The sequence below is a fragment of the Kwoniella newhampshirensis genome, chromosome 6 (assembly GCF_039105145.1).
Source record: "Kwoniella newhampshirensis strain CBS 13917 chromosome 6, whole genome shotgun sequence".
Taxonomy (NCBI): domain Eukaryota; kingdom Fungi; phylum Basidiomycota; class Tremellomycetes; order Tremellales; family Cryptococcaceae; genus Kwoniella; species Kwoniella newhampshirensis.
The window spans coordinates 414,035-441,413 of record NC_089960.1 but is presented as its reverse complement, the minus strand read 5'-3'; the positions used below and the strand labels follow the sequence as shown (position 1 = coordinate 441,413).

The following is a 27,379-nucleotide window of genomic DNA, read 5'->3' as shown; positions in this document are numbered from 1 at the left end:
CTGACCTTCATCATATCGGTCCGACCCAAGCACACCAGGTCGACATGCCACTACCACCTCTGGTATCCGCATCTCTGCCCGCTCCTCCCGGTCCTTACAGAGTAGGCTATGCTCCCATATCACATTTCCCAATCTCCTCCTTCTCCCACCCACATCCCACGCACATCGACACCGGTAAACCAGCCCTGCAAATCCAGCAAGTCGGGTATTCTGTCTTCTATCCTTGTTCATCAGAAAGTAGAGGATGGCTGGGAAGTAGAGGTGGGAAGGGGGTGAGTTGGGTGCCGGATCCGTTCTGGGGAGTGGTCAGAGGTTATGAGAAGTTTCTAGGGGCGAAGGGTATGAAGTGGCTGGGTAAGTGTGGTAATGTTCGCTTGTCTTCAGCAGCCATGATGTCTCGTGAAGATATCTGATCAGTGATATGGGTGCTGAGTACTGTACTCGATTCGGATTGCTAGCCGGGGCTATTGGGTATATTGCTGGAAGAATAAAAGTAAGTATTTCGTCATCTAACGTCCTTTGTTCCTGTCTGACGATGCCTGCCACTCAGATGCCAGTCTACTCACTGGCACCTCTTCTCCCTCCCCCGACACACAAATACCCTCTCGTGATATTCTCGCACGGACTAGCCGGTACACGGCATACCTACTCGCAGTACTGTTCAGCCTTAGCCTCCGAGGGGTATGTCGTGCTCGCTGTTGAGCATCGAGATGGGTCAGGTCCTGCTGTATGTATGCCTGCTCAGGAAGGAGATAAGGGAGGGGGTGAAGGTCGGGTAATGTACTATATCAAGCAGACTGATTTGGTGTGAGTCGTCATCCCCTTTGTGTGACTCGACTGTAGCTGACACCGTGCCGCTGTCAGCTGGCCATCTGGGCAAGACAAGTCCCTCACCCACTTCCGAACACTCCAATTGGACCTTCGAACTCATGAGATCTACGAAGCGTACTACTCTTTCAAGAGGCTGCTGACGACTGCGGATGCAGGCGTCAAAGTCGAAGGCCTGGACGGCGAGAAGAGAAAGGAATGGGTAGGCAGTCTGCAAGGGAAAGTGGACTGGGAGGAGTTGAGATTGACCGGACACAGTTTCGGTGGTGGAACCTTGGTCAGTGCTCCCGCCGAGATATCTAGCACCGATCCCTGGCTCACACTAATTGTTCCTTCTAGCTCCACCTACTTTCGACACCCTCGCCAGATACTGCGAACCTGCCTCCTCTTCCCGTCAAACAAGCTGTCGCTCTCGACCCGTGGCTTGATCCTATCCCCGTTCCTTCAGACAAGATGGACCCTTCCAGTCCTCTGCCGCCTCTGCTCGTACTCAATTCAACGGGGTTCACAGAGTGGAGTGTGCACTTTGACCGACTCATGAAGATGGTGAAGAAGGCGAACGGTAGTCTGATAACAGTCAACGGAGCAGGTCGTAAGTCGATATTATCTGTGCCAAACGCTGCCTGTCTTTCTGACTGCACAAACTGTCTGTTGCTGATACGCCACAACTTCCCTATTGCAGATCAATCGTTCTCCGATTTCCCTCTCCTCAATCCCGCGACCCAATCCTCCGCCCAACTCCTTCTTACCAAATTTGACGTTATGTCTCAAGCATTCTTCAAGCGCGAGCTACACTCTTGTCCCGACGTACAAGGGAAGACGCCTGACGACGGCAAGTTCGAGAGAGATGCCGATGGTCGATCCATGAAGATCAAGAAGGAGGGGAAGGTTGGTGAGGCCGTTGTCCACATCTTAGGACAGGAGTAGGATCTACGACGCGAGTCTTCGGCGATTTGGAAAGATGATATCAGTTGAGCGTCATAACGGGAGTACGGCCGACATCATTTGCCAGGAGCACCAATGATAGCCCTTTCGTGCAGGTATGCATGTATTACAATTGAAATATTCCCTGACAGATATGCACATATCATCAACCTGATGCCATATGCAGTTGGTGTCATGACGGCCATTCCGCCACGACCACGAAAAAGCCATTATTACGTAAACCTCTTGATATCTTCGACTTCTTCGATATCTTCGAGCACAACTCGATATACTCGCCGAAGACCGAGCTAAAGGGCGTTGCAGGTGAACGATAGAAACAGGAGGAAGTTGATCGATGTTCTACGCATCCTGGCGGATGGATTAGTGGAGATATATATATACATGGTCTTAGTTCTCGTTGTTCTAGTCTTTCTCTAGTGATTTCTCGATTGAAAGTCATACCTATTACCTTGCTCATCGTTCAACGATATCACTGTGGTACCTCAGTCTATCTAGAACTGCTACCAGCCCTTCTAGATATCCGTGCTAAGTTCCTCACTATACTTGCTATCCTCGTTATCCTCGTTATCCTCGTTATCGTCGTTTCCTCATATCGTACTGTCTCGTTGTGTGATAGGGCTCATTGACTGAGGCCACATTGACCATCGTGACAGTTGGGCTCAAAACGTCTAGTATGCTTGCTGCCAAGCCTGTCCCTCTTGGGCCACTGACACAATGTCATCACTTTGCAATATTCATCAACTTGATCAAATCTTGTGATACCCCACTAGTCTTGAGATTGGCAAAGGTAGCAAGCCATGCTTGCATATTATGTGATCCAGGCATCCTTTGATTCCCTTGTGAGCGGGTTCAACAAACTTGACACAGTACTATGTGGGTGATCCTTACATGTGACACCTCTGTCACGATGGTCAATGTGGCCTCAGTCAATAAGCCCTATCACACAACGAGACAGTATACTATGAGGAAACGACGATAACGAGGATAACGAGGATAACGAGGATAGCGAGGATGGCGAGGAACTCGACGCGGATATCTAGAAGGGCTCGTAGCAGTTCTAGATAGACTGAGGTACCACAGTGATATCGTTGAACGATGAGCAAGGTACTAGGTATGACTTTCAATCGAGAAATCGCTAGAGAAAGACTAGAACAACGAGAACTAAGACCATGTACATATATATCTCCACTGACCCATCCGCCAGGATGCGTAGAACATCGATCAACTTCCTCCTGTTTCTATCGTTCACCTGCAGCGCCCTTTAGCTCGGTCTTCGGCGAGTATATCGAGTTGCTCGAAGATATCGAAGAAGTCGAAGATATCAAGAGGGTTTACGTAATAATGGCTTATTCGTGGTCGTGGCGGAATGGCCGTCATGACACTCTGCCCCCCCTTATGATCGAGCTCCGGCGAGATGAGAATAGAGAGAACAGTGAGGGTAAGTCGGTAGGATATGGGGGACCTCGCAAGGACAAGGAGAATTTCGACGAATGCGCACGGGCATAAGAAGCGACAGTGTATACCGAAAGGAGGGGGAACCGCCGGTACTAGAAACGGGAAATTCAACAGCATCGTACCACACAGGTGAAGACTCAAGAGCGTAATTCAACTTTCAAGGTAGTAACTTTTCATCTCTCACCCCAATACCATTGTCAACCCCCACAACATTCAAGATCCATCCCAAAATGCCTCGCTCAAACAACACTTGCAGGCGTAAGTCGAGAAGCACGCCATACGCGCGGTGTATGGCAGATGCTGACAGGACGACAGGAACAAACATGAGAATCCGAGCTGCCAGTGGACAGTTGAGCGTAATGGGACGACGAGGTGAGTGCCGAGCCCCTGTATCGATAGCAGCGAGCGAAAGCGCGAGCAGGACGAGGTAGAGCGCCGATGGGCAGTCGAAAACGAAGCAATAATCGACGCGAAAGAACAGAGGGTCAAGAAAAGCGAGATAATGATATGCTGACGTTAGCCGATAGGAGCGGTTCAGGCGGTCCTAGACGCCGAAGACCTCGATATCAGTGTCGACTTCGATGACGAGGCGACGAACGGACGTCGCGAGCGAGAGGAAAACCACGGTGAGCTGTCCAGACCTTAATCATGAAAGAAAATGGTACTCAGCGACGCTGACGCCATACCAGGCGGACGGTTCACAGAGATGCCTCCATCTCCCAAACCACGAACCCCTGCTCCTGTGGCTAGGGCGAGACCTCGCCCCCGCCTTAGCCCCAGGATCACCTACTCTCCTATCATCCCCCGACCCCAGAGGTCGTTGTCGACGCCAAGCGTTCGACCGGGGATCCTCCGACTCGACATTCCCGGCCGCGAAACCCAGTTTCGCGCTACAGCACCCCCCCGACGACCTCGTACGTACCAGTACAATATCCCAAGATGTAAGCAATGAACCCAATTGAGACGTGCGGAACTTAGCGCTGATTAGCGAGAACAGCCCGATCACCATCACCGGCGAGGGAGACCATCGCTACCCCCCAACGACTACTTCTCCTTCCTCCTCCTCCAATTGCAGCAACGCCTTCTCCTACACCAACCGTACCGACTCCACTCGCCCCGGAGGAAACTACATCTCGATCCCGCCGTAGTTCAAGCCTATCCTCTCCTCCAGACGACATCCCACGAGAAGGGGACGAATGGATGCCCAGTAACATGGACATCCCGTCAGAGATGGATCTTGACTACTATCAAAGGTCCGAAAGAGGTCCAGAGGACGATGGTGACGAGGATGACCAGGACGAGGATGTTATTCGAGACCCAGACGACTGGAACATGGAGAACGAGAATGGTGAGCACCGCAGTGGATCAATTCTAGACACTCAGCTGATAAAATTGTAGACCCCGACGGCTCCGAAGGTGATGGAGACGCCCCCTGGAGAAAGGCAGCGCCTGAAACCCCACCTCCTCACGGGCATGATCTACCTCCTCGCCAGTCTCCGAAGACTCCCCACCGACGACCAGGAAGAGCTTCCTCAACTCCTGGCACACGATCGACACCCGGCAGACCACGAAAGCCGAAGAATACGGACAGGAGCGAGGATGTTATTCTTGTGAGCGATGTGATACCGATGCACGATCTCGCGAGAACTTAGCTAATCGTGAACGCAGAGGAACCATCCTAGTGCCGTCCCTCGACCTAAGCCCTGCGAGAGGTGCCGGAAAGGGAATTTCGTGTGTTTGGGTCCCCCAACACCGAATTCAAAGTGTTACACTTGCCTTTCCCAATCCTGCTCGCACAAGGCGAGCGCAGGGGAGGGTTACGAGGGCTACGATGAGGGTGAGCTATGGCTTCGCCTGATCCATCACATGGAGTTCGCCCGAAACACCGTCGGTCCAACCCGTCACTATGCCATCGTTGAGGCTCGTAGGATCACACGTCTCCTTGGCATTCCAATGAACGAGGTTACTGGTGAGTTTGATGGAGAGGGAGAACAAGGCCCGTCCAGCTCTTCTCAACTGTAGATATCTTCTTGAGTTGTACATATGGCCGTCTATGCATTCCGGTTACTGCGGTCCTAGAGAAAACATGTCATATTAGCAGAATCGTGGATTTAGTAATGGCTCTGAGCAGAGAGACAAAATGGACTCCGTTCAACGGAAGTCTTATGAGACCAGGAAAGATGTGAAACAAGGCAAACTGAAAGCAGGATATCGAAGAAAAAGACCATTACACGGGTATCTCGAGGGTATAAAGAGAGAAGCGAGAACAAGAGTACGTTACCGACTCAGGTCTCTAGGCGAAGGCTTGTCAGGGTTCGCACGGTGGAACTCTTCCACCGATTCCTGGGCACCTTCCAAGTTACTAACAGGCTCCCAAGATACCGCGTCATCGGTATTTTCATATCCTAGCCACTCCACTTGATATTCTAGACGTCGTCGCCGAATTCTTGAGTCGATAATTCGACTGATCTCGAAGTTTTCGCCCAACTCGTCCACTTCTACCGGGCCAGGTGGATCGTAGGACTGTCCGGGAAGGAGTGGAGGCGTAAACGAACGTAAAAGGATAACATGGAAGACGTCATGAATTCTCATGCTGCTAGGAAGGTTCAGACGGTAAGCATGCTCGCCAACGACTTCCGTTACCTCATAGGGACCAGCCCATTTGACATCTAACTTCTTCATAGGTCGTTTGGTCGTCACATTCCTAAGGTTTAGCATCACCTTGTCTCCAACCTTGTACTTAACCTCTTCCCTTCGCTTCCCGTTGTAATATCGTGCGTAATCCTCGTTGGCCAGCTCGATATTTTGCTGGCATAGTTCATGAACTTCAGACATTGACTTGATCTTCTCGACCACTGGGGCGAGAGAAGAAACATCATCATGAATGATGTCTTCAATCCATCGAGGGGAAAATCCGTAATTGGTGAAGAAGGGTGACATCTTGATCGCTGAATGAACCGAATTGTTGTACGAAAACGATGCACGAGCCAAGAGTGATGACCAATTATCCTGTTTGTACGAGGCGAAGATACGCAGGTACTGTTCAAGTACCTGATTCACTCTCTCTGTCTGCCCATCCGTCTGTGGATGCCAAGCAGTAGACAACGACACCTTGATTCCAAGAGACTTACAGACCCCAGACCACACACGACTTGTAAACTTCGACCCCCGATCTGAAACAATACTCGTTGGCAACCCATGGTGAGAGGAAACATGGTCGATAACCAGGTCGGCGCAGCCCAAGGCCGTAAGAGTTGTAGTAGTCGGAATGAATATTGCCCACTTTGTGAGTCGATCAACGACAACCAAAATCGAGTTGAAACCTTGGGACTTAGGTAGTTCCTCGACAAAATCCATTGAAATCGAAGACCATGGAGCATCGGCAACCTCGAGAGACTGGAGATAACCTTGCGGTTTCTGTCGAACCGGTTTATTTCGCTGGCAGGTAACACAGCCTTTGATATACAGCTCGACATCCCTGCGTAATCCAAGCCAGCAGTACTTCCGTTGCACTAATTCAACGGTTTTACTCACTCCCTGGTGTCCTGCCATCACACTATCATGATGCGCTTTGAGAACTATGGTGCGAAAATTCTTGTGGTCCGGTATGTATATCTTGCCATCCAGAGTGAGCAAGCCTTGTTCGTTAAATTCGAAGGTCGCTGAGTCGGGAAAACCCATTCGTCTGGCAAGATTCCGCAATAATCGAGGTTCTGGAGAGTCGCAGGGATCTTCTACGGTATCGGGGCCAGCAAGAGTTCGTGACAAGATCTCTCTCACTGTATTTAAATCCGAATCCTCTACCAACCCTTCCTTGATCCCATCAACGTCCATCTTGTCGTCGTCTGTAGAGGTTGACTCCTCATCGCCGTCGTCTTGGTCCTCCACCGTCGAAGGGACAAGCGCACGCAAGGGACTATCGTAAGATTCGGGAAGTAGCGAGGATTGATCAAGACTCGGTAGCGCCTGCACGAAGTCCTGTTCTAAATCGGCTCCCGCAGGAACATAATCTGCTCGTCTTGATAAGGCGTCTGGAAAGGTTGCCTTGGACCCAGGTCGATATACTATCTTGAACGAGAACCCGGAGAGAAGGTCAACCCATCGTGCTTGACGAGAGTTAAGCTGTCGAGGTTCCATCCAGTATGTCAGATTGAGGTGATCCGTTACTACCGTCGAGAAGACTTGAAGTAATAGATGTCGCTTTCTCTTGAATGCCATGACTATTGCTAAGAACTCCTTTTCAGTGACGGTGTAGTTCAATTCCGCCCCTCTGAAGGATCCAGATTCCATGGCGACTGGATGCTCTAGCGCTGTCGTAGGATCTATCTGGGAAATAACGAATCCCCAGCCGAAATGCGAAGCGTCCGTCTGTATGAGGGTCTCGGCTAAAGGGTTGAAGTGGGCAAGAACTGGAGCTGTGGACATCGTGCGTTTGAGGAGATCGAAGGCTCGTTGCTGGAGAGTCGTCCACTGGAAAGGAATGTTCTTGCCAGTCAACGCATGTAACGGCTTGGCAATTCTAGAGAAGTCCTTGACAAAACGTCGATAATAGCTCGCAAGTCCAAGGAAACGTCGACATTCTCGAAGAGTTTTTGGTACCGGGAAGTCCACCACTCCTTGAACATACGAAGCGTCTGCCCCAATACCGTTTGCCGAGATCATGAAACCGAGGAACTTGACTTCGGTCTTCTCAAACTCGCATTTGGCAGCATTCAAGAAGAGTTTCGCTTTGCGGAGTCGTTCGAAAACTATTCTTGTTAGTCGACGCAACTCGTCCAAGGTCACAGCGTGAACTATGATATCGTCAATGTATACTATTACGCCTTTTCCCAATAGATCGGCGAAGATCTCGTTGAGAAAGTGCTGATACACAGCTGGAGCATTACGAAGCCCATCTCGCACCACCAGCGATTCAAACATTCCGAATTGAGTCCTGAAGGCTGTGTACTTCTCGTAGCCTTCTGCCACTCGTAGTAGTTGATAGGCGCTGGGAAGGTCGAATTTGCTAAAATACCTAGACCGAGAGAGATCAAGAGTAACTTGGCTGATAAGAGGAAGTGGGTAGGCGTCGGGGACCGTAGCTGCATTTAGCTTTCTGTAGTCCACCACCATTCTATACTTTCCGTCCTTTTTCGGGACAAAGAAGGTAGGAGAACCGTATGGGGAGTTACTCAGTCGAATTCTTCCAGCAGCTCGTTCCCTATCAAGAGTTTCCCGTAGAGCTCCAACTTGATCAGGACTGAGCTCGTAAAGAGGAGCTGGGGTAAGCTTAGCCTCCGGCTTGAGTTGGATCTTTAGATCATACTCTCTTGCAGGTGCAAGAGTCTCCTTACCAGAACGAGGATGAAATATGTCAAGGAATTCATGGAACTCAGCTGGAACCACCTTCATTACCTCGACACGTTCCTCTTCAGTGAACTCCATAGGTTCACAGAAACTTGGAAGAAGCTTGAAATCGTCCGGTACCTTGATGTCTTCAGAAGCAATGGCGCAGAGTCGCGTTGATTCCGGAGGACTAACCCCTGCTGTAGGACTAGGTACCCATTTACTCGGTGAAGACACAGGAATGTAGTTAGGATACGTGGCTGCATCCTTCCTAGTTTTGAAATTCGTCAAAGGTCAATACTTTGACCGCCATTTCGGGAACATCGAGGATTTAGAGACGGCTTTCGATAAACCGGAAGGAGTGTTTGACGAACTCGAAACTTCCGATATCTCGTTGGTAGACATTGGGGCTTGAACCTTTGTCGAACTTGTTACCAACCTTATGGGCCCTTCGATAACTGGCAATGTCGAAGACGAAGACAAGGACGAGGGCGAGGACGAAGATACGGACGAGGGCGAGGACGAAGACAAGGACTTGGACGAGGACGAAGACAAGGACGAGGGCGAGGACGAAGATACGGACGAGGGCGAGGACGAAGACAAGGACTTGGACGAGGACGAAGACAAGGACTTGGACGAGACGGTAACGGATTTGAGTGGTTCTTGTTCTGTATTCTCCCCTGAAGAGTTCAGAATATTAACCATTCGTCGTCCAAAATCTACTATGACATGATTTGCTTGTAACCAATCATATCCGAGGACAATATGTACTCCTGATAACCTGGTCACATCAAATCTGACTTGACCCGAGTATTCTCCTATCTGAACAGTATCTTCAAGATACTTTGTAATGGGACCGGCGGAACTTGGTTGGCCATCGAAGAGGGTGATCTGTCGAGGTTCGTCATATGATACAGTCGCCAAATGCCATTCCTCTATGACGGTACTATCGATGTAGTTCAAACCAGCTCCACTGTCGAGGAGAATGGTCACCATTTGACTTCGAATTCCGCTAAGATATCCAGTGACAACGGCTTGGGGTTTCTGTAACTCAATGGAATGTTCGATAGACGATCTAGGAATACCGAGAGGCAGCGAAGGAACGGGTATATTTGAGGAAGATGCTTTGCTGGTATCGAAACTAACGGAATCGAGAATGGAAGGAGATGACTCGGGACGAGAGGAATTAATGGTGGATGCTTGTAGGGGTAACATATCTCTATTTCTAACGGGTATCTTTGAGTCCTGTACTATTGCAGAGAGGTTAGCTAACTCAGAACGATGTACCTCTCCTGCTCCATCGTCCCTCAAGCTTTTGGGTCTGCAGGTGCAGTTCCCGTAGCCTGAGGGAGACGATTGTAATATCCCCCCCTACATTCCATAGCAATGTGACCAGGCTGACCACAACGCCTACAGAGTCCTTCCGCCATTCGACGATCAAGTTCCTCCTGCGGAAGTCTAGTCCCAGGAGTAATATTCGTAGAACTCGACGTGGGACCTGGGGTAGAACTAGAAGTTCTCGACGGATTCGTTGAGGAAGGAATGGGAGTCAACGAGGATGGAGATGGTGACTTAGCGCTATCCCCTTTCTTTTCCTTGCTTTCCTTGCTAACAACCTTCTTCTCTTCATTCTTCTTCTCAGCCTCTCGAGTCCGTAAACGGTTGTCGAGTTGAACCACAAAGGCTGATAACTCGTTCAAGGTAAGGAAGTCCTTTCCATGTCGAGCTATCTCATCCTTCATCTGACTGGATAGTCCGTCTATAGCCCTCTCAATGATTGGCTCCTGATCCTTCCATCCCAAGACTCCAACATATCGTCTTACTTGAGCGAAGTACTCTGCCGCGGTGCTGGTCTGTCGTAGTTCCTTGAAGGCTGCTCGAGCCGTAGCCTTCTCGTCAGGATCTCCAAAGTTGGCCTTCAAGTATTTGATAAAGTTGCGATACGTTTGGAGTTCTTCTGGGATAGGATCCATCTTCATCAAAGGGCGCACTGCATCCCGAGCGTCTCCGCCCAAGTAGCTATACGTGAACGATACCTTGATGTCTTCGGTAGGAAATCGAGATGGTTGAAGCTTGATTGCCAAGTCACATTGGTCGATGAAGCCTTCGAGTTTACTCGGTTTGTTGCCATAGAACTTCTCTGGATCGGCAGGTTTAGGCTCCTTGAACGAGGACGAGGGAGACTCAGAACTGCGACCAAGAGTGCCTCTGTCACGATTGCATACCAGTAAGGCCAACTTCCGACAAAGTTCCCAGGAGTTTGACAAACAATTGAACGAAACGGCATTCATCGGAGAAAGAACCGAAACGTCGACAAGCTTATCAATCCTATTCACCACATACGGTAAATATACAAATTGCTCAGCCACTCGAGGTTTCTTTCTACATCCGGCGAAAAGATCGCTACACATGCAAGGTTTGGCGAACTTGTGCGAAGAAAAGGATATATACATGAACGTAGCAAAAGGAGAAAGGAGTTCCCCGTCGATTCTAGATTTTTGTCCTACCGTAGTACCTTTGAATATTATCATCTTGAAGAACCTCGATACATCGACCAACATTTACTTGGCTGTTCTCGACAGAGAACCCTCAAGTTAGAAACACGATTTAGCCCAAGTCTCACCAACATTGCGTATCTTGGTCCAAGTCGGGAGCACCTCAACGATAGTAGACTTTTCATTGGTTGCCTTGTAAGCTGAAACGACGGACATCCCCGTTGGTCGGTGTAGTCCCGTGACAGCCTCTACCCAACAGAGCTTGCGACACCATTCGATTGCTATCCGCCATATTCGCGAGAACTTGAGCCAGGAGGGTGTTGGAATCAACGCCTGCATGATGGTGTCGAGATCGTCCAGAATGACTAGTCCCGTGGCTTCTTCCACCTGATCCATGAACAGAAGCCAACCCCTGAACTTGGGAAGGAGCAGGACGAGAACGGGGGCGTGGCTGAGAACGAAAAGAGAGATGGGATGCTGGACGAGAGCCAGTTTGAGATCGTCGAAGACCTCTTGGTCTAGCCAGTGTTTGACCACCTTCATTTCCGGAAAGTTCGTCATCTCCATCATCAGCTCCAGCTTCTCCATCATTCTGTGGCGTAGTTTCATCTCCCAGATGCGGCGGAAGATCCGGATGAAATTGTTCGAGGTGATTGTCAGGTGCTAAGGCAGAGCCCGCACGGGTGTTGACCATTGTCGGTAGTATAAGAGGTTTTATGTTGAATGACGAGTAGAGGATCGAGGATATGAATTTTCGTTCGAACTATCCGAACAAGAGAGCGAGAACAGGGGGAACGAGGATGTGTGATAGGTAAGAGCGATTTCTCGATACTGTCACGATGGTCAATGTGGCCTCAGTCAATAAGCCCTATCACACAACGAGACAGTATACTATGAGGAAACGACGATAACGAGGATAACGAGGATAACGAGGATAGCGAGGATGGCGAGGAACTCGACGCGGATATCTAGAAGGGCTCGTAGCAGTTCTAGATAGACTGAGGTACCACAGTGATATCGTTGAACGATGAGCAAGGTACTAGGTATGACTTTCAATCGAGAAATCGCTAGAGAAAGACTAGAACAACGAGAACTAAGACCATGTACATATATATCTCCACTGACCCATCCGCCAGGATGCGTAGAACATCGATCAACTTCCTCCTGTTTCTATCGTTCACCTGCAGCGCCCTTTAGCTCGGTCTTCGGCGAGTATATCGAGTTGTGCTCGAAGATATCAAAGATGTCAAAGAGATCGAGAGGGTTTACGTAATGATGGCTTTTCGTGGTCATTGTGGAAGGGCCGTCATGACACTCATTGACTGAGGCCACATTGACCATTGTGACACCAATCACCTGACGATGCAGAGGAAAACAGGTGTTGGATCACTCTCATGAAAGGGGACAGATGGAAGACAGAAAGGTGCCACAGTGTGGGATTATGGATATATACATATTTCCCTGTAGGATATGTCTTCCTCCACAACAACACACCAGCCATCCTGTCTTTCAATGTGAACAAATGTATCATTCCCATCCATCCCACTCTTGTCTGTTGAATCACACTGTCACTGTGCAATGGAATTCTCTCTTGCTATCCAACTTGAGATCTCTGTCAATATCAAGATTGAGGGTCTTGATTGGGATGGTCAGGAGAGGTTGGAGTTGAAATTTGCAGTGAGTTTTTTATGTGTGACTTGATCCTGTCCTCTCTCACATGCACAGTGAATGATTTCATTCACTGACTGACTGTCGTCTTTCTTGTCAAGGCCCAACCTGCACCTGCGCCAGCTCCGGCACCTGCACCTGCATCTCAAACAGAAGCAGCAGAACCACCGCCTAGCACGAGGACAAGGAGCAAAAGTCACACTCAGGACAGGGACCAGGTGAGTGTTCTCTTGTTTCCGCTTGCTTGGATCTGTCGTTCATGACCGACTCGCTCCTCCAGTCTACCACACGCGAGACCAATCCGAGGCGGTTCAACGCCCGTAATGCCTCGCGAGAGGACCGTCCGAAAGACGCGCCGTTGCCTGCCATCGAGGCTAAGAGGAAGCTATGGCGGGAGAGGAAACGAGAGCAGAGAGCTAAGAAGAAGGTTGCGAACACGATTAATATCAAGCAGGAAATCGCAGATACTCCCACGCTGAGCCTTACATCGAGTCCCACTCCGAGCCTTACGCCTAGCCTTACGCCCAGCCTTACGCCCAGCGTTTAGGCTATATGCAGGCGATGTCGCAGCGTAGCTCATGGTAATGCATCGCGTAGTCATCTTGTTCTTATCTCTGTTCCAATGCCACTTATGAATTCGCCTTGTCTTGAGCAACTCACACAGTCCACTCTCACCGCCGGCCCCCATTCACTCTCACTTCTACCGCTCCTGGCCCTTTTTTCCAGAACAACCTTGGTCTGAACTTTGTCGGTCTCATCCTCAACTCGTTCTTTGCGAACCTTTCCCTCTCCCTATCTCCATTTCCATCACGCGGCGCACGATCCGCACCCCATCCTCGTAATCCTGCTTCGCTACCTCCTCCTAAAGTAGGAACGGTTGGGACTCCTGCTCCCGGTCGACCAGGAAGATGAGGGGGTTGCGCGTGGCCGGTCAGAGGGCCACCTCGACCCCTGATGCCCATGCCCATGCCTCTCCCTCCCGGACCTGTTGGCGGGATGCCAATCACTCTGGGACCGACAGGGACGTTCGAAGGTCCACCGATAGCGTTGACACCAGTGAGAGGAACAGCCCTGGGAGGTCCCCTAGCCCCTGGTCCCGACATCAATTCTCTCCCCATGCCTCTTGGTGGAGGTATTCTGCCCAGACCACCACTACCTTCCAACTCGAAACGATATTCTCCATCCTGTACGTCCGGCTTCACGATCTTCAGTGTCAACTTCTGTCGCCCGTTAGTCCACGCCGCTTCTTCCCTCTCTACCAGTCCCAGCACAACATCATCATCCACGAAAACCACCTTCAGATCGTCACCCGTGTCTTCCGGCCATTTGACACCGTCGACCCTCTCAGCTGCTGAGATCGCTTCTGAGGGAGATGAGTATGTCGCGTAGGCATGATCTTTAACACCGGACAACCAAAGACCTGGATAATCTTCGGATGCGAAAGGGGCTCGAGGAGGAGGGAGTTTAGATACGAAGGGGCTAGTCGCGGACGGTGCGAGATAGTCGTGAAGAGCTGAATGCAGTAAAGGTCGTTTCAGGTTGGATATGTATAATATCGATGTTGGTGGGTGTACGAGGTGGGACAGGGAAGAAGGCAGAGTGAGGCGCTGTCGTTTTGCATTCGGCTGCGTCGGAGGCGAGGGTGAACGAACTCGTTTCTTGCTAGACACATCCTCTTCTGCCTCGACGTTGTCCTCCGTATCCAATTGCATATCCTCGCCTACATCCTGTCCTTGGGCACTATCATTGAGAGGCGGCAGTCCCGCAGATGGGACAGGTGGGGTCACGATTTCATCTTCCGGCTTCTTGACTCCTTCCACCTTGTTGGCGCTCGCATTCTCGACTACCGGAAGTGGTGATATACTCTTCGGAGGACTTGGTGTGGGGGGTAGGACGTCTCTCCCTTCTTCCTTTGTCAACACTTCTGCTACCTCTTTATCTAGAGCTGCGGGCTGAGTGGCCAGCAACTCGGTATCGATTGGTGGAGTCGGATGATGTTCTGCTTCTTCAGTCACCATGACCCGCCCGACGCCTTCTTCCGTCGTTGCAGTAGCTTCCTCAGCCACGACTGTAGGTGGAGGAGGGGAGGGTGATTTGGGCGGTACAGCCGTTGTCGTGTTCGTTTCGGGTTCAGCAACATCGGCCGCTTCGGCTTCGATCGTTTCGGGGGCTGAAGCTGATTCTGTGTCTTGAAAGGCCTGCAACCTATCGGCTAGCTAAACGGACATACATGAATACCTTTCGAAAGTGAACAAGTTCAAGCACAACAGCGACAACAGACTCACGTCCTTCTTGAGACCTTTTGTATCGAGACCACGCTTTGTGAGCTCATCTTTCAGTTCCGCGACCTTGAGAGATTTCACGTCGACGGACTCGAACGGGTTGGACATGCTTGTACCGGGTGCTATCGTGTTTGACTAAAGTGGAAGACATCAAAGTCCTGACATTCTTGACGGATCACTTCATGTTCCTTCCTCTTGATGGTGGTGGAGGAGGAGGAAGACAGATGAAACGTGGCAGGCATAATATCCTAGAAATCATTTTATGGTTATTTTATCCCAGACCCGGGAGGAATGCGGGGTAACTTTCCCCATGCCGAGCGTCCGTTTATAACACGTTATGAGTAGTTAGACATGATGATGATTGAATCTGTGATCAACCCCTGACGTCACTGAATAATGACCATATCGATGTTATCGTATGCAGTCCCGTCACTTTATCTCTACAAGCGGTCATATAACAATCGACACTGAGGAGACACAGCAGGATAGTGGTGGACATGTCGACAGCTCATCTATCTTCCAGCTCTGTACTGTTACATCATCGCAACATCCATCAACAATGCCAGCGGATCAACCACCACCCTACGTCTCCGTTCCAGCAGGAGGTGGGAGACCCAACGTAAACGTCACAACACCTCTGGGCGAGACTCATCGAGCGTCTTCCGATGCTGTACCAACTCAAGGTAATCTCAGACCCGGACATAACCGAAATCCGAGCAATGCGAGTTCCATCAGCAGTGTCTCCACCGAAGGATTGACCGTTGTTGGTGGTATGGAAGAAGAAGGAAGGAGGAGCATGGACGATGAACAAAGAGACCTGCCAGATGGCTGGGTCAGATGTTTCGATCCCAAGTGAGTATAAGAGTGGCGAAGAACCATTATCCAGCTCGACAGTATGATACTGATACAAGTTCACTGTGGTCATTAGGACGGAACACCACTTCTATGTCGAGGAAAAGACCAAGAGAGCCATCTGGATTCACCCTTACGACGACGTCGAGTTCCTGAGATCTCTACCTCAGACTCACCCCGCGCATCCCGATTCGAAACAGGCTCAAGCCGTTCGTAAACGAGCCGAAGACGAGGATCTCGTCATGAAGAAGATCAGGGAAACCAAAGACACCAAGGGAGCAGCAACTACTACTCGTGGGCCATCCTCTGGTCACAATACAGCTCAAAAGAGCGGTGGGAAAGATTCGGAAAGGAACTGGTTCCAGAGGAAGAAGGACGATCTGATCGGGACGAAAGAGGAGAGGGAGAAGATCAAGGCTGAGAAGAGAAGAATTAGAGCTGAACAAGAAAAGAAGATGCTAGTGAGTGGTGTTTGTCTCGGCGTGAACGGCCGTCTGCTGACAGAAATTCCGATTTTAGGAAGCACAAGCCGCATACGATAAGAGACGAAAAGAGTTGATCCAGAAGCGTCTCAACGACCCCAGTATCCGTGAGTAATCCGGTTCGGTCCCAGAACGCCATTAACATTGCCTTCTACTAGGGTCCATGTATGCCTCGGACCCTTATGCATACTCTGCACCTACTTCCGCCTTCTCGCGAAGTGGAGGTCTCTACTCAAGTCCATTCGGCTATGGTGAGTGTCAACACACGTGTCTTTCAGGATGGCACTGACAGGGCCCTTTCAGGTTACGGCGGTGGATATGGCCGACGTGGTTATGGCTACGGAGGAGGATACGGCTACGGTGGCGGTATGGGGATGGGTATGCCCCTGATGATGGGAGGAGGAGCGGGACTACTGGGCGGTATGTTGATTGGTGAATCGATGGGAGGTATGGGTGGCATGGGTATGGGTGGAATGGGTTACGGCGGAGGTGAGTGACTCGGCTTTACCACGCGCTAGCATCAGAATATGACTGACAACGTCTCAAATGGGTCTTCTAGATTTCGGCGGTGGCGGCTTCGGAGGCGGTGGGTTTGGCGGAGGTGATATGGGTGGCGGTGGAGGTGGTTTCTGCTAGGACAGAAGAATGACTATACAGTCAAATGTATGAAGTAGTAGCCGTTCTGAATTCTGAAAATGCAATGTATCAAATATGGCTCTGATATGTGTCCTGGTCATGGTGATGCTCTTGGTGGCCGAATTTCTTCGGCCTTGGGGCGGAGCCGAAGAGTTTCCAAGAAATCCGACCTATGCAATAGATTGGGGCTGCTTTCGTTGGCGTTCGACAGGGAGCTCAAGCGACGATTGATAGGACACGGCTCTATCATGCATGTGGATCATGAACCTGCCCAAATACTCATTGCATATAGATACCACATTGTCTGCTCTCGCCTCGCTGTTGTGAGACGAAGTGCCACGCTTGGATAAGTTCCGCGTCCAGTGAGCGTTGACGTCCTCCACCTCGCGACATCGTCAAAGTGGATGTTTCAAGGATCCATCATCATATCAATCAAGTGCTACTCGCCCAACATCACCTTGCGTCTTGTCCCACAACTCCGCACTGATTCGCCAACCACAACTTCGACTAGTCCTGTCATGTCCGCCGGAGCGAAGCAGTACAAAGCGATTGGCGTGAGTGTATCTCTGACTACTTGATCCTCGTGATTTGAATATTGCTGATGATCTTTCGTTCGAGGATAGGATGATATATGGAAACGGACGGACAAAGTGGTAAGTAAAAGAATCTGCCTCCAGACCGACGTGGAGTGATCACGAAATGCGGTTTGAGTCGGGCTGACCGACGTTGACGCGATAGAACGCCGAGCTGTTCACGCTCACTTATGGCGCGTTGGTCGTTCAGCTCATCAAGGTCGGTGTCTCTCGACTTCCATGTCTTTGTCGACCCGCGTGCGTCGATACCGGTGCTCATGTGACTATCACAGGATTACGAAGATTATGGAGAGGTCAACAAACAGCTCGAGAAGATGTGCGTGTATATTCTACGACTTTATCAAAGCCTTGGTGACTTGCTCACCGCATCAGTCCCGTGCGCCGCCTGGATGATATGAGAAATCGTAACCGTTCTGCCCTGCTGACATGACGCATCGGATGCAGGGGCTACAACATCGGTACACGTCTGATAGAAGATTTCCTAGCGAGAACGGGGCTACAAAGATGTTCGAGTTTCGCAGAGACTGCCGAGGTGATCTCAAAGGTGAGTCCGGTTCATTGAAGACAGAATGACTTTGTCCTCTGGTATACTCTCACATCATATACCGGTCAAGCATGTTCCCTGCACTTCCTCTGTCATGGTGATCCTCGATCTATCTCTTCTGCTCGTTGAAGGTGTGAAACACCCCGATGATGAACACGACTGACCATATATATTCACATTGCAACCCCAACCACCACCAGGTCGCATTCAAGACATTCCTCGCCATATCGCCGACCGTGTCATTCCCTCCACCATCAATACCAAACTCGTCGTTACCCCAACCGTCTGAATTCATCCTCACGTTCGACGAGAATCCCCTGGCTGAATTTGCAGAGTTACCGAGAGATGCAAGGGAAGGAGGATTGTGGTTCTCGAATGTGCTTTGTGGTGTCATAAGAGGGAGTCTGGAGATGGTGAGTCGTTATTGCCTCGGGTCAGAACGTGTTGGCATGTCGTGTACAGTGCGCTTTGTGAGAAGGAACGGCAATCTGGTGTTGCTGGAGAACTCGGATGGGACGGCTGTCCAGTCCACCAACAGGGAAGGAGAGAGTTGAATTCGACCTCGAGGGATGGTCACGAGAGAGCGGCCAGCAGTAGGGAATGACAAGGTTGTCATCGGTGACAAAGGGGTCTGCGGCGAACTGTCTGGAGGATCATGGAACTTACTGACCCATACATTCTCCTGTCCAAAAACAGATCTCGATGCAGGTCGAAGCTCGATTCTTATCAGACGTTCTTAGAGGAGACGATACGACCGAACTATATGTTCGTTTGATCCGCGTCATGGAGGAAGAACAACCAGAGAACGACGAATAGGTGGAGGAAATCATACCTACGATATTCAATCGCATACGCCGCCGGCTCCATTAGATGTACCACTGTATCATTGCGCCATCTGCTCTCGACTGTGATGCCAGTGAGGGGAGCATTGTCAGAACAGATTGTTACATGACGACTCGAACTATATATACGCTACTAACTCTACTACGCTGCTCACTCTTTTTACCAGCTACCAGCTTGATCAAGGTTGTCCGCACTTCCTGAGCGTAACTCTGTACAAGTCCAGTCGACAAGTCAGACCTGGCATCGGGTTTCCCGGATGACCGTCTCTCAAAAGCTCGAGTCGCTGCACCGGATACGAGCCCGACCAGCTGCGTAAGTTCAAAGGTCAAATCGGTACCACGGGCGGAAGATAAGGGGAGAAATACTTACTGTAAGGCTTCGGCCCATGGCGATAAGACTGTTTCGAGCAAGAAGATCGCGAGATTCTGCGAGTCCTGGACGATTCTGTCGATCTCATCGTCGTTTCGACCATCTGCTGCCAACTGTTTTCTAACGATATCTGCGTCATCTTGGGTGGTGTCTTGTCGAAGCCTATAAAACGATCGTTTGATGTCAGTCAATCGTTCTCCACATCCGTGTTTGGAGGCAAAATACGCGACACACCATTCTCGAGTTTGATCCATGAAATCCTTCAGAGTTACACCGGTTGGATTTCCGATAGTACATGTGAGAGGAGGTTGGGTGTCGACTATAGCGAACATAATATTGATCTCTTTGACCGGCGGTTGACAACAGAAGACCGAAGCCAAGAGTCCATGATCGTGGATATAGTCGAAGTAGGCATCATGGTCGAGTTTGCCATAATCGGCTGACCAATCGACACCCGTATGTATGCGACCTCTGCCTGTGATCTGGGAGGCTCGAACATAGAGGTCCGGGATAGATAAGAGATTCCCATGGACAAAGTTGAGGAGACCAGCGTTACCGAGTGCGGCCAGCATGGGGTGTATCTTCCGTGGGACAGAAGGCGGTCTGACGACGTCAAACGAGTATGAGTTACACACTTACTTTACGAATTCTCCAAACTTCCCCACGCTCATGTAGATGGTTGTGGTGAGAACACCAGATACGACGGAAAGAAGGACAGATGACCTGAACGCGAGATATCGCCTGTCCAACAGTCGGCATACCCTGATTGACCGGACCCAAAACCGTAGCTGGTCAGTCGCTCCGTCCTCGACCGTTGATTGTACGACGAGGTTGTCAGACAACTCACGGGGAGCACCATAATAGGCGCAAACGCTCATATGACATTCCCTCTGATGTTGGATGACCTCTTCGAAAACCACTTTCCAGCTTATATGTTTTTGTCGCCTCGAGCGTCCGAACCCATACTTGAGACACAACCGTCGATAGACACGCTCCGTGTAGATCCTGTGGAACAGAGGACTACTGTGACGAAGGTTCTCGTGGTCGTAAGGTTTATCGACGGACATGATGATCATTTCACTAAGGAAAAATTGTCGCGTCAATGAAGACGAACGAAGACGAATCGTGGTTTTTGACGATGATCTACTGTCAGAGAGACACTCACATGAGTTCCCTTGGCAGGTGCTTGATGTCAACATTAGGCACAGATCCGGGTCGACAAGAAGCTTCGGAAGAATGCACACTTGAGCTCGATCGACGTCGACGTGGACGTTTCGGTCCACGATCTCCTGCTTGTGGGCGACCCCGATGCGATCTTCGCAGAGGATGAGAAGGGGAAGGGAGGGGAGTGACTACGGGTTCTCTTCGTCGTATACCGCAGAGCAAGTCGATTATCCACATTATCTCTGGCTATGATGACAGGAAATGCGTAACGAGGATCCACAGAAGTGACAGAGGAATGATTGATGATGGGACGTATGAATGCATGATGGGCGACATCGTACTTGTCTTCTTATGTATCTTGAGCAGCAGAAACAGATGCGATTGTCGAACAAAGAGGATGATGAAGACAGAACGAGAACAAGAACGAGAACGAGAACGAGAACGAGATCAAGAACAAGAAAGGACGATGGACAGGAGTGAATGATGTTGGAAAGTTGATTGATGATAAACGGGACAAAGGGCGTGTTTCATCATTTCACAGCTTGCCTGGCGCGACCTGATACTGTATTGTACAACATCCGAGTGATCGGTCGACGCTCGCTTTGTCTTGATTTGCAACGTTATGGGACCGCTCGTGCAAAGGTCGCTCAAGGTACACTAGCATACTTCAGGTCTATGCGGTGCATATCGGATAATCGAATAGACAACGTCGTGCGACTGACAATGGGCCAAATGCGTGGTGCGTAGGAATCGTAGGTGTGTTGAAACTCCTCGTCACTTTGTACGCGCGACTCGCCAACTCTGTCTCCCTCTTTGTTCATCTAGCCACTATCTCGATCGCTCGAGGAAGGCCATTGTCACTCTCGTCATCACTCCGATCTCAGTGTCAAGCCCACCTGAAACTCACAGTGAGCCATGCAAGCGGACCATGCATGCATGGTCATTACGAGACACACCGAGGTCGAGCAGATAACCCTTCCAGTCGGTCTGTGCAGTATCTCGACGCCATTTCTCAAAGCTGTTTCAAAGAAGCCACTGGAATTTCCGGAATTCTCGCTATGATCCACATCCCAAACCAATTGTCATCCCGTTCTTCGTGTCTGCATTAGGTACGCTGGCTATGTCATCCTGTCCCAGAGCATCTTTTCGCCCAGGTCTTGATTTACAGTGTTGACTTGACTTATCCACCAAGCAAGGTCTCGAGAAGTTACCTAGTATCTTCGCGGGCTTTTCCGTGCACCATGAGACTTGACGAGTGTATGAGTAGAAGAACAATCCGGTGCGCGTCAACGTTATCCCCACCTTGCTTTCATCCGTTCCTTCAGTAGTCTTGTCAAATTACATTGTGTCTTGCGGACACCCGTCCCTTTAATGCTCTATCTAAGACACTCCGCACCTGCCACATCCCATTTTCAAGTGGCCAATATGAAGCCAAGCTTCAGATTTCCACCTCGACTCAACGCCGTCGCTCCAAGACCAGAAGGTCGTCGGGGTCAAGATCAAATTCTAGCCGACGTCCATACCTTTCAATCAAGCACTATCGCCCATTTCGCCAGACTCCGAACCGATCTTCTTCCACAGCGACATACTTCCCATCGCACAAGTCCGAACCGATCGTTCCGATCTGCGACAATTGTTCGTCGGGCGTGATCGATCACTCAGAAGAGAGCTCAGAGAAATGTTCCAATCGAACACGAACTGCATGAACGGCCTCGCAATTTGACTCGAAGCGAGATATGACATCCCGTGTATTGTATAGCTACATACCATGTTCTCATCTATGATGAAACCCCTTCCCTTTGTATACACTTGTAACTACTATCTACAACATGGATTGTCCAATATAGTCCCAAATTGACTGGAAGATACTTTCACTCATTGATAGGATACCTCGTCCTCAACCTCAATCCCGCCTCGTGCATCGCGAAGAACAACGGTCCTCTCCGTTTGAGTTCTTCCTCCGGATTCTCATCTGTAGAGTATAAGAATGCCTCTCGAATACTGACCAAGTTGGCTTGCATCTCTTCGACCTTCGAAAGTGGGATAGCCGCCAGGATCTCCTCGATCCGATCGAGTTCGGTAGGAGCGACTCGCACCGAGAACTTGGACCAATCCAAGAATGTGGCGAAGGGATAATGCGAACCCTCGGCGATTAGGACGGGGATGCAGCCTGCGTAGATGGCGTCGTTCGTTCGAGGTGACCAACCTACATTGAGGAAAATTTGTCAGTACTCCTCGATCAAGCACACTTTTCGATACATCGAGTGCACAGAAGCGGGACCCCACTCACCAGCTATACCTCTAGGCTGAGGACAGAACCTAGCGTTGTTCAGATCGTTCATATAGTCCCAACTCTCGAAATTACTTTGCGCTCCTCCTCCGCGTATCAGCTCCCTTTGACCCGCTCCCCCTCTGGGACATGTCAATCTCAGCCGGTCACTCTTTCCAGTTCCCCAGTAGGTTCCGCTCCAAGTCAAGAGATTAGGCCGGTTTCTCATCGGCTTGATATCGTCAACAGTCGGAAATGTTTGGCGAAGGGTATTTGATCGACACGTTCTAGCGGGAACAACGACGTCTTGATGGGGGCGATAGCATGGTGAGTCGTAGTCTCCCATCACAGACCAAACTAAGACATTATCCAGGATCCAGTCGGGGTAAAGTGTGTTTTTGTCTCGAGCAGACCAGATCTCCCTATGACGCACAGTGCATTAGCTAAATCGTGTGCATCTTAGTCAAGTAAGGTACTCACCACGCGAACGATATGCAGATTCCCCAATCATGTGTCATTACCAAGGCTACCGTCTTCTCCCCAGTCTTCACTCCAGGTATCGTCTCCGCTGCATGATGCATGACGTCATGCAGCAAGAAAGGTTGATCCTTACACTGCTGATACACCGGTAACACGACCAGTTGAGCTTCCTCAGCAGGCACAGACATTGCTCTTAGCGCCTCATACATGACATGGTCGGCCGAGAAACAATGTGTTTTCTGAAGTTTGTGACAAGGGGCCGCCTCGATGGCTTCCTGACCCTCGTAACCGTCCGCCACATGTACCTTGATGAAGCCGGGATGAGCGGCAAGCGCGTCACGGGCGGCAGGCAGGAGTACATCACGCCAGTCGACGCTCTGCACAGCTTTGACGAGAGCATGTGAGTACCCAGCCAATGCGCCTAGGTGAGACTTGGTCGATTCGTCACTTTCGGCTGCAGGAGGATGAAGGCCAATGAGCGGGTTTTGCCTTTTGGGATGACAGTGATCTGCCTGTACACATTTGCAATCGCCCGTCTGCACACAAATGGTTGGACTATCACAATCGTTCCAGCACGCAGGAAGCTTCCTGTAAGCCCAATCGTGAGGATGAAGACTAGTCTTAGGCCCTTTGGCGTCGGCCCACATTTGGGGTGTATTGCCGGTGACTTGGCTGACCGTCTGACGAGCTGCGGAGAGACGTTTGAAGTTGTATCGCACCGCTTGCTCAGCTCGGCGACAAAGGTGAAGCCGTCTGGAAGAGTTGAAAGGTATTTGACCAGTGGAGCCGAAACGCATATCGGACGATTCATCTGGTCATCAGCAACGGTCATCCATGACTCTACTCACAATCATCCAGCAGAAGTGGCCAATTGCCCTCCGAAGGACAGCACAGCACATTCATCCTCAAGTCGAAAGGGGGTTCTGTAAACTTGGCGGTGGATTCGAGAGAAAACCGCGTCTGGTCGTTCGTGACATTGGCCACAGCATGGAGCTGCTTCCCGGAATCAGGGATTAGCAGCCGAAGGTACGATGCGTCTGGTTGGACCTGCGATGAAGTATATAAGCAAAGTCGTCGACACGAAATCGGTCCAGTTTCTCACCTGGACGTCAAAATGAATCTGAGCTTCATCCGTGTTCTCTTTGAAAAGCTCCAGCCCAACGTCACCTCCTTCCTTCTTGCTGAGTCCGAGATAACCCATTCCCTTTTCCTCCTCGAAGGCCACTCTCACTGTGCGTTCCTTGAAACGATTCTCCCGAACTTTTCGAACAATGAAGACGCTTTGATTCCAATTCATTGCTGTCACCTTCTGACCGTCCGCGGTGCAATGCTTCCCATCCTCACATTTGACATGATGCAGCCATCCGTCGTGATCGAAGCCCATATTGACCGTACATCCATCCAATCTGGTGAGGTCTCTATTTCTCTCGTCTTCCACAAATGCTGTGGCCTTTTCGCCTTCCAGGGCTGGGAAATCAACCGTAGGCGCACAATGCTCATGCAAGTATCCTCGTGAATACGTTGCGATTTCCTCGGACAGCTCAGTGACGGCGATGCCCAATCCACTGGCCAGTCCGATTTTTGGCGTCCATCCCAATACCTGGGCAGCCTTCGCTGGGGAATAGTTGGGAAAACGGGGTGCGTGGTGGTCACCGATGTCTCGTACTGGGCTCATGGAGTGAGTTTCTGTTCGGACCAACTCCACGATCTCTTCTGTCAACCTGCGAACTCCTGTGACCAGGTTCACAGTTTCGAGTCGGTTCGGCTCGTCATTTGCTGCTTGCCTTTCCAGCTCCGAAAGGGCCTTGAAAATACCATCGACGGCGTCCTCGACATGTAAAAGGTCGACCGGGAGAGTGTCTGAGGAGTACTGTATGGGTAGGGAAGTGAGAGCATTGACAAGAAGGGAGGAAATAGAGGATTCAGGTATCGAGTATGCTTGGGGAAAACCGTATACCTGGCTGAACCGGAGTATCATGACGTGTAAGCCTCGGGGCTCTTCGTCGATCGTGGACTGTCGTACCAATGCGTTCTCGATCTTCTGCTCAGCCGCCAACTTGGTCCGACCCAAAGCGGTGTTTGGCTTCTTCTCAGAATTCTCGTCGACCCCATCCGGGCCGTACACCTCCATCGATGATCCCATGATAATCCACGGTGCGTCGGATACTCCCCAACGAGAACCAGCCCTCTTCCTCGCCAGTAGAGCCTCCACTTGTGTCATCAGTGCTTCCGTAGATCCGGCGTTAACATCAAGACACTCTGATTCCTTTGGCTTGCACCAGGCTTCGAGGGAGATACCCGCCAAGTGGATGACTCCGTAGAAGGTATTGGACGCGAAGAGTGATGCGAACGAGTCTGGAGGGGCGAAGGACCCGCGGTGGTAATTGACTGCTTTGGGCATCGTAGACGGTCGCGGGGCGATGTCGAAGACGTGAACATCGAATTCGTTGTCAAGTAGTCCTGGTATGATTGCTTGACCTGAAGCGAGTTCCCAGTGGTTAGTCGCACCAGACAGGAAGATGAACAGAACTCACCTAGTTGACCAGCACCGCCTGTGACCAATATTGATTTCTTGTCCTGCTTGTTCCATTTCAACCAATCTCCAACGCCCATGCCCCAACCGGCCTCGTCCTCCCAATCTTCATCTCCTATACCAGCGAGAGCCTCCCATGAGCCTCCTTGCGTTGCTGCTTTGACCCTGACGTTGGGCCGTTTTAAAGGATCCTGTGATGAGCGATAGAGGAATGTGAAAAGGATGGGGAACAACACGACGAGGGCGAGAAATCGAGGTTTGCGAAGCGACGCTATCAGATACTGGATCGGTACCATGTTGGGTATCAGGTCTGTCGGGTCTTTCGTTGTTTGTTCTCACTCGCAAACGGGCGAAGACAACGAAAGCAGAGGTATATATGCGTTCGTTGCAAAGATCTTGATCTGACGTCCTCCTCTGTTTGTTCGTCGTGGGTCGTTGTGATGGATTATCCTGACGATAACATGGTTGTTCAGGTATCGATGTGCGTTTAATTTGCTGGAATAGCGCGATATGGAATGAAACTATGCCTAAAGCGAGGGTTTCTGACCTTTTGCGCAGGCGGCTTGCCACGTGAGATGCGGCACTAGTGACCTTGTTGATTGAACTTTAAGCGTGCAGAGTCGATCAAAGTGATGCAGATGTAGTTGGACGAGTTGACCTGGGTTGATTTTGCCGACTTTTCTTCTTGTGTGTGTTGGATCCCCACCTGAAGATCATGGACAAACGATGATTGCCGCCATCTTCGCAAAGCGGGGAAAAGAAACAAGCCAAAAGAGTGGAGGGAGAAGAACCGTGATCCGTGAACTAGAGGCGGATCAAGTTGACGTAACGTTACTCGGATGAATCTGATCAAAAACCCTGAATGTCTCATATGTATTCACGTGGGATCTGATCATTCCGCGACAAACCTGACATGCTTCGGCAGCTAGCTCGCTCACTGCCTAGCCTCTGGTTGAGCCAGGTCGTCCGTATGGACCTATCTTCTATGCATGCTTCAAGCCTTTCAACGATATCTATGATCCTACACCAGATCTTCAACCACTCGGCTTGCTTTCGCTGTCGCTGCTTTTGCTGCTGCAGATGTGCCCGGGCGTGAGAACTGAGGTGGGATGGGATGTCGCGCGGTCTCGGAATAGGTAGGTCAAATGTCCAAGATATTACCCCTTTTGGGTCAGAAACGGGTTTTATAAAGTGTCACCTTCGGGAGTGAATAGGAGATTAGATCGAAAAAGAGCGAGAGGAGATTTCACTCGTGTAAAATGATGTTACGGGAAGAGTGAAAAGACGTAAGGCATAGCTTCCCGTGCTCCGTAATCCACCTGAACTCTTCATGTTTCTCTTATACTCGTGTTCCTCCTCTGTCCACTCTGTCGTCCCCACTTGGCAGAGAGGCGCTCTGAACGGTGAGTATCGCTGTCGTCAAGCTGAGCATGGTAGGCGCATCAGGAACAGCCACCTACACGCGTACTATGGGACAGAGTGACCCACGACTTGTGGGGGGTGCAACACACACGAAACGAAGCGGGTTTCAACTTTTCTTTGTGTCCGTCTCTCTTGCTGCTGCGTAGAAAGGGTTTCGGGTAAAACGAGTATGGGTGTTTTCAGGCACAATACGG

General features: G+C 50.5%; 6 protein-coding genes across 6 annotated transcripts; 3 read left to right on the top strand and 3 right to left on the bottom strand.

The window, feature by feature from the left end:
• Positions 1-44: 44 nt before the first annotated feature.
• On the top strand, positions 45-1,755 carry IAR55_003344 (uncharacterized protein; the record flags this gene model as incomplete). The annotated part of the gene is made up of 6 exons (XM_066946451.1): positions 45-354; positions 459-493; positions 551-807; positions 865-1,105; positions 1,168-1,420; positions 1,511-1,755. 6 exons carry the CDS (start codon positions 45-47, stop codon positions 1,753-1,755), a joined length of 1,341 nt encoding a protein of 446 aa, XP_066802843.1.
• Positions 1,756-13,387: 11,632 nt separating this feature from the next.
• Positions 13,388-15,106, bottom strand: IAR55_003343 (uncharacterized protein; the record flags this gene model as incomplete). The annotated part of the gene is made up of 4 exons (XM_066946450.1): positions 13,388-13,578; positions 13,660-13,701; positions 13,756-14,932; positions 15,002-15,106. 4 exons carry the CDS (start codon positions 15,104-15,106, stop codon positions 13,388-13,390), a joined length of 1,515 nt encoding a protein of 504 aa, XP_066802842.1.
• Positions 15,107-15,557: 451 nt separating this feature from the next.
• IAR55_003342 (uncharacterized protein) lies at positions 15,558-16,968 on the top strand (the record flags this gene model as incomplete). Its single annotated transcript, XM_066946449.1, has 6 exons — positions 15,558-15,850; positions 15,927-16,311; positions 16,370-16,439; positions 16,491-16,583; positions 16,636-16,821; positions 16,892-16,968. 6 exons carry the CDS (start codon positions 15,558-15,560, stop codon positions 16,966-16,968), a joined length of 1,104 nt encoding a protein of 367 aa, XP_066802841.1.
• Positions 16,969-17,486: 518 nt separating this feature from the next.
• IAR55_003341 (uncharacterized protein) lies at positions 17,487-18,921 on the top strand (the record flags this gene model as incomplete). The annotated part of the gene is made up of 7 exons (XM_066946448.1): positions 17,487-17,522; positions 17,592-17,621; positions 17,707-17,760; positions 17,834-17,877; positions 18,006-18,105; positions 18,306-18,518; positions 18,802-18,921. 7 exons carry the CDS (start codon positions 17,487-17,489, stop codon positions 18,919-18,921), a joined length of 597 nt encoding a protein of 198 aa, XP_066802840.1.
• A 205-nt stretch (positions 18,922-19,126) lies between these two features.
• On the bottom strand, positions 19,127-19,889 carry IAR55_003340 (uncharacterized protein; the record flags this gene model as incomplete). The annotated part of the gene is made up of 3 exons (XM_066946447.1): positions 19,127-19,256; positions 19,318-19,479; positions 19,552-19,889. The coding sequence occupies 3 exons, from the start codon at positions 19,887-19,889 to the stop codon at positions 19,127-19,129; spliced, it is 630 nt and encodes a 209-aa protein (XP_066802839.1).
• A 2,463-nt stretch (positions 19,890-22,352) lies between these two features.
• On the bottom strand, positions 22,353-26,059 carry IAR55_003339 (uncharacterized protein; the record flags this gene model as incomplete). Its single annotated transcript, XM_066946446.1, has 6 exons — positions 22,353-22,687; positions 22,772-23,172; positions 23,231-23,918; positions 24,079-24,277; positions 24,333-25,708; positions 25,765-26,059. The coding sequence occupies 6 exons, from the start codon at positions 26,057-26,059 to the stop codon at positions 22,353-22,355; spliced, it is 3,294 nt and encodes a 1,097-aa protein (XP_066802838.1).
• Positions 26,060-27,379: the final 1,320 nt, after the last annotated feature.